Genomic DNA, 14,204 nt, shown 5'->3' on the forward strand with positions numbered 1-14,204 from the left:
CAGAGGCTTTTGGCTTTGGTGCTGGGAGTGATGGTTTGTCCGAGGATAGTGGGTGGCGTGCACATCGTGCTATGGTTTTTGTTTCAGTTTGCATGTAGGAAGAGGATTTTTGTTTTGGAACCATTGAGTTTGAGGGAGCTCTCAGTCATCCAATCGTCGATCAACGAGAGGCAGATTTCCAGGGCGTGATATTGGTCTTTTTTGTTGGTGATGCGTAAGTAAAGTTGAGTGTCATCAGCGTAGGAGGGATAGAGCAGGTCCTGGTTGCTGATGATTTTAAGGAGTGGTCGGAGGTAGATGTTGAAGAGCACGGGGCGACAGGGGTGATCCTTGAGGGACTCCGCATGTGATTTTACGTGCTTCTGAGATGAAAGCTCCTAATTTCACTTTCTGGGATCGGTTCTCCAGGAAGGATGCAAACCAGGGTAGGTCCGAGTCTGCAACTCCGGCTACTTCTGTGAGATGAGTGAGCAGGGTTTGGTGATCTACTGTATCGAAAGCTGTACTGAGGTCCAGCAGCACCAGGAGACATGATTCTCCTTCATCTGCTGCTTCAAGGGCATCATCCCAGATTTTGAGGAGCGCCGTTTCTGTCCCGTGGCCAGGACGGAAACCAGATTGAAGTGGGTCCAAAAGATTGTGGGTGTCCAGATGGGGTTGTAGCTGTTGTACTACTGCTTTCTCGATAATCTTAGAGATGGTGTTGAGACTTGTGACCGGTCTGCGGTAGTTGGGTTTCTTTAGAAGGGGTTTGATTATGCCTTGCTTGAGGGAGATCGGGACTATTCCTTCTTTAAATGACTGGTTTATGAGGTGTGTTATAATGGGAGCCAGAATGTCGGTGCATTCTTTCAGAAGTTTTGTGGGAATAATGTCATTTGGGGATGTGCTGTCTCGAAGGCTTCTGATGATGGTTTTAGTGTTATCGATGGTGATTGGGACCAGGGTAAATCTCGGTGATTGTAAAATATTTGTGTGGTTTTTGTCTTCTTGCCTTACCTGGGTGGGGTTGCTTGCTATGTTCTGTTGAATTGTTTCTCGAATGTTTATGATTTTGTCGATGAAAAATTCAGATAACTCATCACAGAATTCTTGTGTTTCATTTGCTGGAGGCTCTAGACAGGTAGGGTTCATAGTCTGAGCGACTAGTTTGAAGAGTTCATGGGGGCGGTTTATGGCTTTTGAAATGGTGTTGGAGAAGTGTTCTTTTTTTGCGATGAAGATGGCTTTGTGGTATTTTTTGGTGAGTGATTTGTAATTTGTGTGGTGTTCCGTTGTTAGGTTCCTTCTCCATGCTCCTTCAGCTCTTCTATGTTCTTGTTTCAGTGAAGTAAGGGAGTCGTTGAACCAACCTGCATTGTTTTTACGGGTGGGTGCTCTACGTATTGGTGCGACTGCGTCTGCTGTCTGTAATAGTGCTGTGTTGAGGGTGTTAAGTGTGTCTTCAGTTCTGCAGTTTTGTGTTAGCGCAGCTATTTTGTTGGATAGTGTGGTTTTGAAAAGTTGCGAGTATAATTTCTTCTGTGATCTTGTCCAGTGTGTAGTTTTTAAGTGTGTTGGGTTTTGGCAAATGGTGTCAGTGGTTATTTTGAATTTGATGGCGTGGTGGTCCGTCCTTGGCAGTGGCATGTTGTCTAGTGTGTTGATGTTGATGTTTTGTTTGAAGATGAGGTCGAGAATGTGGCCCGAAACGTGTGTGGGAGCCCTTATCAATTGTTGCAAACCTAGTGTTTCCAGTTGGCTGATGCAGGTGGTGGCGATGGGGTCCTGGGAGGAGTTGGCCCAGAGGTTGAAGTCCCCGAGTAGCAGAAGGTTTTTGGTTTTCAAGCTGAGTGTAGAAATGAATTCCGTGAAAGGTGTGAGGAGGTGTGTCTTTGGTCCCGGTGGTCTGTAACATAGTAGTATGTGGATAGTGTCCTGGGGTGTTGTTTAGAGTTGAAGTATGAATGTTTCCATGAATGGCAGTGTGCTCTGTAGAGTTGGTTTGGTGAGGATGAGATAGGATTTGTAAATCACTGCTAGGCCGCCTCCTCTTTGACCGACTCTATGCTCAGTTAGGATACAGTAGTTCTTCGGCACTAGTTATTCTAAGGCTACTTTCACACTTGCGGCGGATCCGTCCTTCCGCTGTTTCGCCGTGCCGCCGGACCGCCGCTTCGTCCTCATTGACTATAATGGGGACGGGGCGGCGCTCCGGCGCAGTACGGCAGTGCACGGCAAAAGGCTGCCGGACTAAAAGTCCTGCATGTCCGACTTTTTAGTCCGGCGGCCTCTGACCGCGAACTGCCATACTGCGCCTGAGCGCCGCCCCGTCCCCTTTATAGTCAATCGGGAAGGAGCGGCGGTCCGGCGGCACAGCAAAACAGTGGAAGGACGGATCCGACAGGGTGAACAGCCTGTCGGATCCGTCCTGCCGCAAGTGTGAAAGTAGCCTAAGATGGTGTTACAATCCGGCGTTAGCCAGCTTTCTGTGATAAAGAGACAGTCCATGTTGTGTTGAGTGATGGAGTCGTGAATTTCGTGTCTGTGCTTCACTGCTGATCTGGTGTTGATTAGGTGATAGGTGTTGTGCTGGAAGTGGTGTGGTCCTGTTTTGGGTCGGTGGTTGAATTGGTGTTATCACGATAGAAGGGTTCAAATTAGCTGTCCTTTAGAACGAAATAACCCATTTGAATATTCCTTCTTTGTGTGGTAGGACGTACTGAAACAAAGCGGAAATTGGTAGACAGCTGACTCGGATATCTGTGACAGAATTGGGTTCCAGCCAAGCCTTGAGGATTTATGAGTAGGGTTAACACCAATTATCATAGGCGATTGGAAGTTATTAAGATTTTGTATCCTGGTAAATGAACCAGGGGTCGTCACCAAAAGATTTGTGGGTTCAATAGTGATTAGATATTGTTTAATCTTGGTGTAACTGCTCTTAGCTAGTGGGTTCGATGGTGATTATATATCATTAGATTGTTCTGTAACTGCTCTGAACTAGCGGGTTCGATAGTAATCAGCTTATTGTTAGATCTTTGTGTAACTGCTCTAAGTTAGCGGGTTCGATAGTAATCAAATATCGTTTGATCTGTGTGTAAAGCACAAAAACGGGGCAATCCTAATGTTACAGGATATAATGAGGAGATGTTAACAGCGACTCAGCAAATGCAAGAAACAGAGGAAAATGTTTCAGTTATGAAGTTGAAAGCATTTTTGTGATACTGTGTAGCAGAGATATCCAGTATTATCCGGAAATATGTAGTATTGTGTAAGAGTTCCCCCTAGAGGCTGCATATAGGAAATGCATAAGAAGGAAAGTGCAGTAGGGGATAGATTATATTTGGAAGTGTTGATTAAAGGATAATAGGGTGGTGCCAGCTGAGTTATAGTGAAAATTGTCTATGAAAGTGATTGATAGAAGTTGAAGTAAGTTGGAGAAATGAAATTAACAGAATTTCTATTGCAAGATGGAGGATTTTGAATCCTATAGAGAACAAATAAGTTGCCATGTGGCATCCCATCCCCCTTTCTCAAATCTGCTATAACCCACACTGGCTATTCTGTGTCTTTTAGTTCCACAATGTGCTCCTCCTGAGGGAACCCCTCCCATCGTGTATTCTGCTCCGTTCTTTTCCATCCCCCTATTGAGCTCTATAGAACAGAAGACGGGCACTTCACTGGTAGAATCTTCACTTTATTATAGCATGGAGGAAACAGCGCAGATGCAACACGTGTTTCGGCTCAGGTATGAGCCTTTGTCAAGCATAGTAAATCATTGCATAAAACACATTTAAATAACCCGCCCACATTGGCGTCCGACGTGATGAGGTCACATCACCATAGAAACAGGGATACACAAATCATGAAGTGCAACAATTCTAAACATTGTTGCAACAAGGTACCATGCAGCATATGATACAATTACATCTTAAAGGATTTCACAGAAAAGAGAAATTAACGGCTGGCATGGGATACAAAAATTATAATGAATACAATAAAAAGATAACAAAAATATAACAATAATCATCACCCTGAGAAATAAATCACCCACAGGCTATATAAAGATATTAAATCTTGCTGCTTTTGTCATTTGCTTCATTTTTTCATTTTTTCTGTGACTAAATAAATACAAAATACATATTGTACATGAAAATACAATGACAATAATTGTCTATTGGAGTAAAAAAATTTATCTTACAGAAATGCACTCAAATCATATTCTCGGTTTAAACCTTTTGGTTCAATGGTCTGTGGGGTATGAATCCGAAAACTTTCACGTTTTTTGAGTAATAGCAACCTGTTGCCCCCTCTGCGCGGTGGCAGCACCTGCTCAATTATTTGAAACCTTAAGGCTGGGTTCACACCTGAGCGTTTTACAGCGCGTTCCTACGCGCTGTAAAACGCTCAACAAGGAGAAACCAATGATTCCCTATGGGAATGGTTCACACTTGGGCGTTTTACAGCGCGTACGATCGCGCTGTAAAATGCCCGATGCTCCAAAAAGTACATGAGCGACTTTTGGGGCGTTTGTGGCCATAGGACACTGTAGTGAATCACACAAACGCGCGTCAAACGCGCGTTTACTATTACAAAAACGCGCATAAAAATGCGCGTCAAAAACGCGCGTAAAACGCGCGTTTGCGCAACGCTCAAGTGTGAACCCAGCCTAATTGTGAGACATTGTGAGCGCATCTGTCAAAATGAAGGGGAACAGACAGCAGCAGATTTTTCTTGCGTATGGTGGATTTGTGATTACTGAACCCGTCCTTCATTCTGACCGATGTCTCACCAATGTACAATAAGCCACAAGGGCATTTTAACAGATACACAACAAAGTTGCTATCACAGGTAAAAAACCTTTTACAGGAAATTTCTTACCAGTGTGTGGATGGAGAAAGGATTCACCCTTAATTACCGCAGAGCAGTGAACGCACTGCAAACAGGGGAAAGTGCCTTATTTTAGGTGTGGAAAGAAAGAGTTAACGAGGCATATGATTAGTAGTACCAACTATGTCCGCTTTCACTATAGTATCTCTAATATTCCTAGTTCTCTTGATCCAAGGATGATATTTGACAATAAACGGTAACCGTCTATTATCAGTATGGGGCTTGAATGTCTCCATCTTGCTGCTGCATTTTTTCATCTCAGAATCTAATAGGGGTTTAGGATATCCCCTCAAAGAAATGTTTTTGGCCATCTCATTGAATCTGACCTCCCTCACTGATGGATCTGACACAATCCTCTTGATACGCTTAAACTGTGAGGAGGGTAAAGACCTCTTCACAGAAGGTGAATGGTTACTGGAGTAATGGAACAAACTGTTCTTGGCTGTTTTTTTGATGTATAAATCAGTCTGTACACAATTATCAGGACCCCTTATTACTAAAGTGTCTAAAAAATTAATCTTGTCATGGTCATGCTGCACTGTAAAGCATAACTCGGGCCATATATTGTTTGCTTTGCACGCCGAACAGGCTCTCAATCGTCAGGATCTGGCAGCGATTATTCCACCGGTGTACGCCCTGCGGCGCCTTTTTTAGGACAGAGACGTCGAAAAGGAAAAATACAAGGAGAGCAGGACGGCCCTACAGGAGAAACGCAAGTGTCAATGACCACGGGGTCCCAGGTATAAACGAGACTTTGCTGTATGACATATCATCTAAAAATGTGGATGTGTCAGCCTCTGTGATCCATGCACCTGTATGCGATAGTTTAACATTAAAGAGGACCTTTCACCTAAAAAAAAAATGTAAACTAAGACCATAGCTTTACTTACATGCCCCCATGAAGTGTTGATCGTTTTTTCTTTTTTCAAACTGTGCCCCCGTTTGTCCGCTATGCCCCCCCGGAATAATTCCCGCCGTCTATGCTAATGAGCCAGCCTCAAATGGGCTGGCTTTAAAAGTTCTCCTCGGCGTGCCTTCTCTCTTCTCCCTGGCACGGAGCGCATCCAATCAGCGCGCTCCGCTCTTAGCCAGGGAGAAGACGCTCCAGTTCTCGCGAGACTTCAGAGAACTGGAGCGATTTCGTCTATCCGGCTAAGAGCGGAGCGCGCTGATTGGATGAGCTCCGTGCCAGGGAGAAGAGAGAAGGCACGCCGAGGAGAACTTTTAAAGCCAGCCCATTTGAGGCTGGCTCATTAGCATAGACGGCGGGAATTATTCCGGGGGGGCATAGCGGACAAACGGGGGCACAGTTTGAAAAAAGAAAAAACGATCAACACTTCATGGGGGCATGTAAGTAAAGCTATGGTCTTAGTTTACATTTTTTTTTAGGTGAAAGGTCCTCTTTAAGCCAATTTGGCCTGAGATTGAATAGCCATTTTCAACCTCCTAAAACACAACATCCTGCAGAGGCTTATATATCTTTAGTGCAAAGGGACTTTAATGTTATTTTGGCGGACATACAACATGATGGTCTAACTGTAGCACATAATCTATCTAATGAAGAGAGACGGGCATTACGCACTATACTCAACATCCAGTTACACCCGTCCTGTATACGTTGCCTAAAATTCACAAATGTATGACAGCCCCCCCGGGACGGCCCATTGTTGCGTCAAATGACTCCATCTTATCTGCACCAGCCATGTTGATTGAAAAAGTCCTCACCCCATTAACAAAAAAAATGCCATCATTTGTATTAGACACTAACCAATTCTTGTCAGATATCAGAGATTTCCGTCTTGAGGGAGGAGACTTGTCTGTAACATTAGATGTGTGCCGCCTGTACACGTCCATGGAGCACCCGAAAGGTCTCACTGCTGTAGATTGGATCCTGGAATCGTCAGAATATTCTGTTCAAGAGAAACAATTATTGGAATTGATTTTACAAGAAAAATTTTTTTTGTTCCAGGATGCATTCTTTCAGCAGAAACGGGGTACCGCGATGGGCTCGCATGCCGCACCGCCATACGCAAATAGTTATATGCCCTGGCTTGAGGAGAATTTTATATACAAAAATCCATTATACATACAATCGTGTATTGTTTGGCGTTGTTTTATAGACGAAATTTTTTGTGTATGGCGGGACAGTATCGAGTCCCTTGAACAATTCACCCATAAAACAATATATGGCCCGAGTTATGCTTTACAGTGCAGCATGACCATGACAAGATTAACTTTTTAGACACTTTAGTAATAAGGGGTCATGATAATTGTGTACAGACTGATTTATACATCAAAAAAACCAGCCAAGAACAGTTTGTTCCATTACTCCAGTAACCATTCACCTTCTGTGAAGAGGTCTTTACCCTCCTCACAGTTTAAGCGTATCAAGAGGATTGTGTCAGATCCATCAGTGAGGGAGGTCAGATTCAATGAGATGGCCAAAAACATTCTCTTTGAGGGGATATCCTAAACCCCTATTCGATTCTGAGATGAAAAAATGCAGCAGCAAGATGGAGACATCCAAGCCCCATACTGATAATAGACGGTTACCGTTTATTGTCAAATATCATCCTTGGATCAATAAGTTTCGCCATGTGGTCAATAAGCATTGGGGGATTATGCGCACAGCTTATCCGGACGTTCTCGAATTTCATGATATCCCTATGATTTGCTACAAGAGAACTAGGAATATTAGAGATACTATAGTGAAAGCGGACATAGGTGGTACTACTAATCATATGCCTCGTTAACTCTTTCTTTCCACACCTAAAATAAGGCACTTTCCCCTGTTTGCAGTGTGTTCACTGCTCTGCGGTGATTAAAGGCGAATCCTTTCTCCATCCACACACTGGTAAGAAATTTCCTGTAAAAGGTTTTTTACCTGTGATAGCAACTTTGTTGTGTATCTGTTAAAATGCCCTTGTGGCTTATTGTACATTGGTGAGACGTCTGTCAGAATGAAGGACGGGTTCAGTAATCACAAATCCACCATACGCAAGAAAAATCTGCTGCTGCCTGTCCCCTTCATTTTGACAGATGCGCTCACAATGTCTCACAATTAAGGTTTCAAATAATTGAGCAGGTGCTGCCACCGCGCAGAGGGGGCAACAGGTTTCTATTACTCAAAAAACGTGAACGTTTTTGGATTCATACCCCACAGACCATTGAACCAAAAGGTTTAAACCGAGAATATGATTTGAGTGCATTTCTGAAAGATAAAATTTTTTACTCCAATAGACAATTATTGTCATTGTATTTTCATGTACAATATGTATTTTGTATTTATTTAGTCACAGAAAAAATGAAAAAATGAAGCAAATGACAAAAGCAGCAAGATTTAATATCTTTATATAGCCTGTGGGTGATTTATTTCTCAGGGTGATGATTATTATTATATTTTTGTTATATTTTTATTGTATTCATTATAATTTTTGTATCCCATGCCAGCCGTTAATTTCTCTTTTCTGTGAAATCCTTTAAGATGTAATTGTATCATATGCTGCATGGTACCTTGTTGCAACAATGTTTAGAATTGTTGCACTTCATGATTTGTGTATCCCTGTTTCTATGGTGATGTGACCTCATCACATCTGACGCCAATGTGGGCGGGTTATTTAAATGTGTTTTATGCAATGATTTACTATGCTTGACAAAGGCTCATACCTGAACTGAAACACGTGTTGCATCTGCGCTGTTTCCTCCATGCTATAATAAAGTGAAGATTCTACCAGTGAAGTGGCGGTCTTCTGTTCTATATTGTAAGTGGGCTTCTCATACCCTGGACGCGAGCACCACGATTCTGCAAGAGGAGTGCCGACTGTTTTTCCCCTATTGAGCTCTAGTGGTCCCCCGCCCCCAGCAATTCAACCCCTCCTATGGTGGGGGCTGGTAATTGGTAATGCATCTGCAGACTGTGAATATACAAACATATGTGTTATCTATAGATTTTCCAGACAGTGCTCGATTTATGATATGGGTCCCAGTATTGGCTTAGATACAATGATGTCTGCAAATATTCTTTCCCAATTGTATGTTCCACTATTTTAAAATGTGCCCCACATAAATTATTCCTATGATGCCAACTGGAAGTGTCCCTGACCAATCCAGTCAATCTAAGCTTGTACCCATTCTAAGTCCTTATTCAGATATGAGTGGATTTCAGTCACAGGAAAATGTGAGATTTCTTGCACCATTTTATGATGTATAAAAATCTGCTGTACCCAGTATCCCCAGTAGTAACATCAATGTTACCCGATGAGTAGAATTCCCAATTCAAAGGACTTACCTATGCTGTTTTGTAGAGAATTAGTTCAAATATGGAGCGTTTTCTCATGTTGTTTGTGAGATTTAGAAGTTTTAGTCCAATGTAGAGCTGGGGATTCTTTCTCTCAAGATTGTAGCTTCCACAGTGGGTGGGGGAGAAAGCATTTAGGTGATTATCCTGTCACCTTCTCTGAATATGCATCAGGACAGGGCAGAGAGTGTGGAGAAAGTTTTCACTAGACTCCAGAAAAGTTGGGTGGATTTGGGCTTTGAGCATACCTTAGATATGCATGAGAAAATCTTAAGTGCTGCCTTTGTGGATGGTCTTAAGGATCATCTGGAGCTCCAGATGCAGCATAGTAGTTTTTCAAATTATGTTGTCTGTTGCACAAATTCATTGTCTAATGTGTATTTCCAAGTTTTAGTTGTTTTCTAGAATCCAGACTGTATAGATACAATTCATTCTTTACAATCAGGAGATTGGGTAGTGGTGAAACGAGAGACGTGCGGAAAGTCCTAGAGCTACGGTTTGAAGATCTACATCAAGTCCTGATAACCACCACCACTGCTGTCGAAGTGGAAGGAGAGACTGATTGGGTCTACGTGTCATACTGCAATTATGTGCCAGTACTATGAGAGCCATAATGTTTTTGCATGTCGTATTGTTTGTTTCATATTGTACAAGGGGAAAATCACAATCAAATTCCAACAGTGTTATATTATCAAGATGAGTCAGGAACAACTAAGTTGACTTTTGCAGTATAGTGGACTGTAAGACAGATGACAGATAGGACACTTGGTATTGGTCTGATAAGTACATCTGTGTGACTGGAACTGACCCAGTCTATGGTAATTGTGTTTAGATATGACCATACCAACTGTGGATATTGGTGATTAACAGAATGGAACACTAATCTGAAGTGTTGGGAATATAAACCAGTGGAAACTACCTCTAGAGTTAGTAAAGGTGAAGGTTTGTCACAAAGGATGACTGTCCTGAAGGGAACACCACCAAAAAGTTGGAAACATAATGAGTGTAATCCTCTGTTCCTGTCCATTAGAAATCCTATCCAACAGGATTCGGGGATATCTGTTTAAGGAGCATGTGTAAGTGACAAAGATCCCCTAGGCAAATCTAGAATGTTGGTAAGGGAGAAACCTCAAAGTTCAGTAGCATCTGTGGCTCCTACATCCTTATCTATAATTGGCATTAAATATTTGGCCAATTTAAAAATATAAAGACAACCTGACCTTAGAGACAGGATTTATACAGGAAAGCCCTTTGGTGTTTTCCCTCCAGGATTTTGTTCTTACATAATTCAGCTGAATAAGACAAGTAGTGACTCTGATAGTTCCTGACAGTTGGTTTATCAACCAAAATGATCAAAACGTAGATATCTGGTGATTGTGTGGAGATTTGAAACTCCGACCCAGGATGCAGGTGGAATGAAGTGGCCAACGTACCCTGATCAAGTACTGATGCCATTTGTTCTATTCTCACCTCCTGAGTGAGATCAAATCAGTAAGCAACACAATGTCCGGTCACGACTAAGGAGGTCACTCCCTACATCCTTTGACTCACATGTATACATGGATGCCATAGGAGTCTGTAGAAGAGTTTCTGACAAATTTAAAGCTAAAAGTCAGTTAGCTGCAGGATTTGGGACATTAATTCCCATGATTAGTAGTAATAAAAAAAAGAATGTAGATTGGATTAACATCTCGATTGTCATCAACAGAGATTTGTGAATGACACCTGTAATGCTGCAAAGGGAATCGTGGAACAACTGAGCTCTTTTTCGATGAGGACTGTACAGAACCGACTGGTCCTTGACAGCAGAAAAAGGAGGGGTCTACAAGATCGTTGGAAGTTCCTGCTGCATCTACATTCTAAACAAAACTGCCCCTGATTGAAGGATTACCAAGGATCTGAAGAAACTGATGGACTTTATCAAATGAACTGACAGGAAAAATTCTGAAATTAATCTCATCATGGCCAGAACAATGTTTTGGGAACTGGTTCAGTGACTACAGTGTTTTTAACATTTGGCTTTAACAGGATGTTACATAGTTCTCCGTTTTAAGAAAATAGTTTTTAAAATGTTTAATATATCCATGCCCACACTATGTATATGTGCTGTGCCCCTGTCAAAGACAAAGATTATTACATCCTGAAGTAAATCAAACCTTGTTGATGGTTGCGGGGTAAATAGGACAAGGTGAAGCAAACCCGAAAGGGAGTTGAGGGGACCTGGTGAAGCAATAAGGAATTTGCACTTTGCATGTTCACTTTTGGTCTATTTCCCGCAAAAGGAGGGATTTGTGAGAGAGAGATCTCTCTCTCTCTATATATATATATATATATATATATGTACTGTACTACTATTTTCTGTCCACAAGATAACAGCAAACCAGATGTGTGAGCCTCATGTGCATTTCTTTGTCTTAAGGTCACTGGGGGAGGGGGATGGGGAGTTAGGTTGCAATTTTCAAATATGCCAATGAAACTCAGGGATAAAGTTGGCATACTACACACATTTTGTCAAAGAGCCAATAGTCATTTTCTTAAGGAACACCCCTTTTGTGATGTCATGTCTGTTATTTAAGTGAATGTAACTTGATTAAAGGGCTCTTGCTCAGGGGGATGAGACGATCTTTTAATAAAACCAACTTGTGTGTCTGGTCTCATTATGAAAGCAGTATGGAACATGAATACTTATACTTCTAATTGATTTGGCACCACACAAATTAGATGAGAATCGCATGAATTGCGATAACAACGTCATCCCCCAACATAGGCTGATATGCGACGTTTCCACCCTCCATATGTTGGACCGACTATACGAACAGAGAAAGGCCATAAGCCATTTCTTGGTGATCCAAGCGGACAGGAGTACTCCCCTGTGTAACTTTGATGTCAGCCAGTGGCAGCTCAGGCTTGACACCTGCCATTTGCTCATTCCCTTTGAGGAGGTCACGTTATTTGTCAGTCACCAGGACTACAGGATGAACAACGTCATTCCACTTCATGTCCTGGAACAGATGCTGGTACTTCCTCTCCACCTCCCCTCTCAGAGTTCACAGAAAACTTCAATGTCAAGTGTGAAGTGACCTCTTCACAATAATCCCTTTAAGAGCCCAGCATTTTACCTCCTAGTATGGTTCTGCAGGAAACATCCACCACCAGACAGTGCAGTGTTTGTTCACATGCGCATAAAACTCAGCTGATAATGTAAGAGATGGCAAAAATCGTGACACTTCCTGAGGGCGGCTAATTAAACAGGCAGGTGCTGACCACAGTTACCTGTATTATCATTCCTGTCTCACCAGCCGGTCCAGTATTTGTTACTCTGGATCACTGACCTTTTTCTATTTCTCTTATGTGACCTCCTGGTATTTGACAGTGTTTGATATTGGACACGGTTTGGTACTAGACTCTTCTAGTTTGTGACCTTGCCTTTGCCTGGTGACCTTATCTCTGATGTTATCTCCTGGTTTAACTCTGTTGTGAATATGACTTCGCTTTTGGATTCTGATCAGGGTCCGGGTTTTGACCTCTTCCTGTTTAACTGCTTTATTAACCCTTCAGGTTTAGTCTCCAACACTTAGTCAAGGCAGGGACCATCAGCAAGGTGTAAGCCGCCATTTAGAGCAGATTGTACAAGTAGGTAGGGACATACATGGAAAAGACATATATGAAATACCACAATCCAATCAAAACAAATAGACAAATGAATCTCCTTTATTGTTAAAAATTGATTGAGGACAAAAATATTCCAGTCTATGACAATACATAGTGGTTTGTTACAGAGAAGCTTGGTGACCTCTAAATTCCTCTTGGAACACGGCTTCAAGTTTAAAAGGTTCAATATAAATAAAACTGCAAAGATGCTTAAAGGGATATTCTCATCTCAGACATTTATGGCATATCCATTGTCCTCTGGCACCTCCAGCTATTTGTAGAAAATGGGGTCTCTGCGGCCATCCCGCTGGCGACTGTATCCAGACTGTATGCCATACATGTCTAAGAAAACACATATAACTGCAAGACTTAAATATGTCATAAAGAATATACCGGTACATATCTTCCTATAAAGGAATTATCAGATGTTTCTAAGGAGCCGTCGTGTAGCGTCAATGGACATTTGAAATATAAAAATGCAACCTGAGAAAAAAACTACCTAAGTCATCCTGAGAGATATTGGCCTAGATTAAGTAATCGTAAAGATGGCGGAAGCTTAGACCGGCTTCTAGACCTGCACCAGATAAATCACTTTTCTCTGAAAAAAGCCCTCTGTCCATCCAGTTCGGCCTGTTATCCTGCAAGTTGATCCAGAGGAAGGCAAAAAAAAACAAAAAAACCCTGTGAGGTAAAGGCCAATTTTTCCCACTTAAGGGGAAAAAAATTCCTTCCCGACTCCAATCAGGCAATCGGAATAACTCCCTGGATCAGCGACCCCTCTCTAGTAGCTATAGCCTGTAATATTATTACACTCCAGAAATACATCCAGGCCCCTCTTGAACTCTTTTATTGTACTCACCATCACCACCTCCTCAGGCAGAGAGCTCCATAGTCTCACTGCTCTTACCGTAAAGAATCCTCTTCTATGTTTGTGTACAAACCTTCTTTCCTCCAGACGCAGAGGATGTCCCCTCATCACAGTCCTAGGGATAAATAGATGATGGGAGAGATCTCTGTACTGACCCCTGATATATTTATACATAGTTCCTAGATCTCCCCTCAGTGTCTTTTTTCTAAAGTGAATAACCCTAATTTTGATAATCTTTCAGGGTACTGTAGTCCATCCATTCCAGTAATTACTTTAGTTGCCCTCCTCTGAACCCATTCCAGCTCTGCTATGTCTGTCTTGTTCACAGGAGCCCAGAACTGTACACAGTCCTCCATGTGTGGTCTGACTAGTGATGTGTAATGTGGTAGGACTATGTTCTCATCACGGGCATCTATGCCCCTTTTTATGCAACCCATTATCTTATTGGCCTTGGCAGCAGCTGCTTAACGCTGGTATTTGCAGCTTAGTTTGCTGTTCACTAAAATTCCTAGGTCC

At 42.3% G+C, this 14,204-nt stretch overlaps 1 protein-coding gene across 1 annotated transcript in view; it reads right to left on the reverse strand.

Moving 5' to 3' along the window:
* The window catches only part of LOC122930406 (zinc finger protein 850-like), a 49,557-nt gene that overhangs the window by 16,015 nt on the left and 19,338 nt on the right, over positions 1-14,204 (reverse strand). The window contains exons 3-4 of the mRNA XM_044283785.1: positions 7,426-7,557; positions 388-1,828 (exon numbers count right to left, since the gene is read on the reverse strand). Coding sequence (XP_044139720.1) covers positions 388-1,828; positions 7,426-7,557 — 1,573 coding nt within the window. The remainder of the gene's footprint in view (positions 1-387; positions 1,829-7,425; positions 7,558-14,204) is intronic.

This window comes from Bufo gargarizans, chromosome 1, assembly GCF_014858855.1.
Source record: "Bufo gargarizans isolate SCDJY-AF-19 chromosome 1, ASM1485885v1, whole genome shotgun sequence".
In the NCBI taxonomy this organism is placed as follows: domain Eukaryota; kingdom Metazoa; phylum Chordata; class Amphibia; order Anura; family Bufonidae; genus Bufo; species Bufo gargarizans.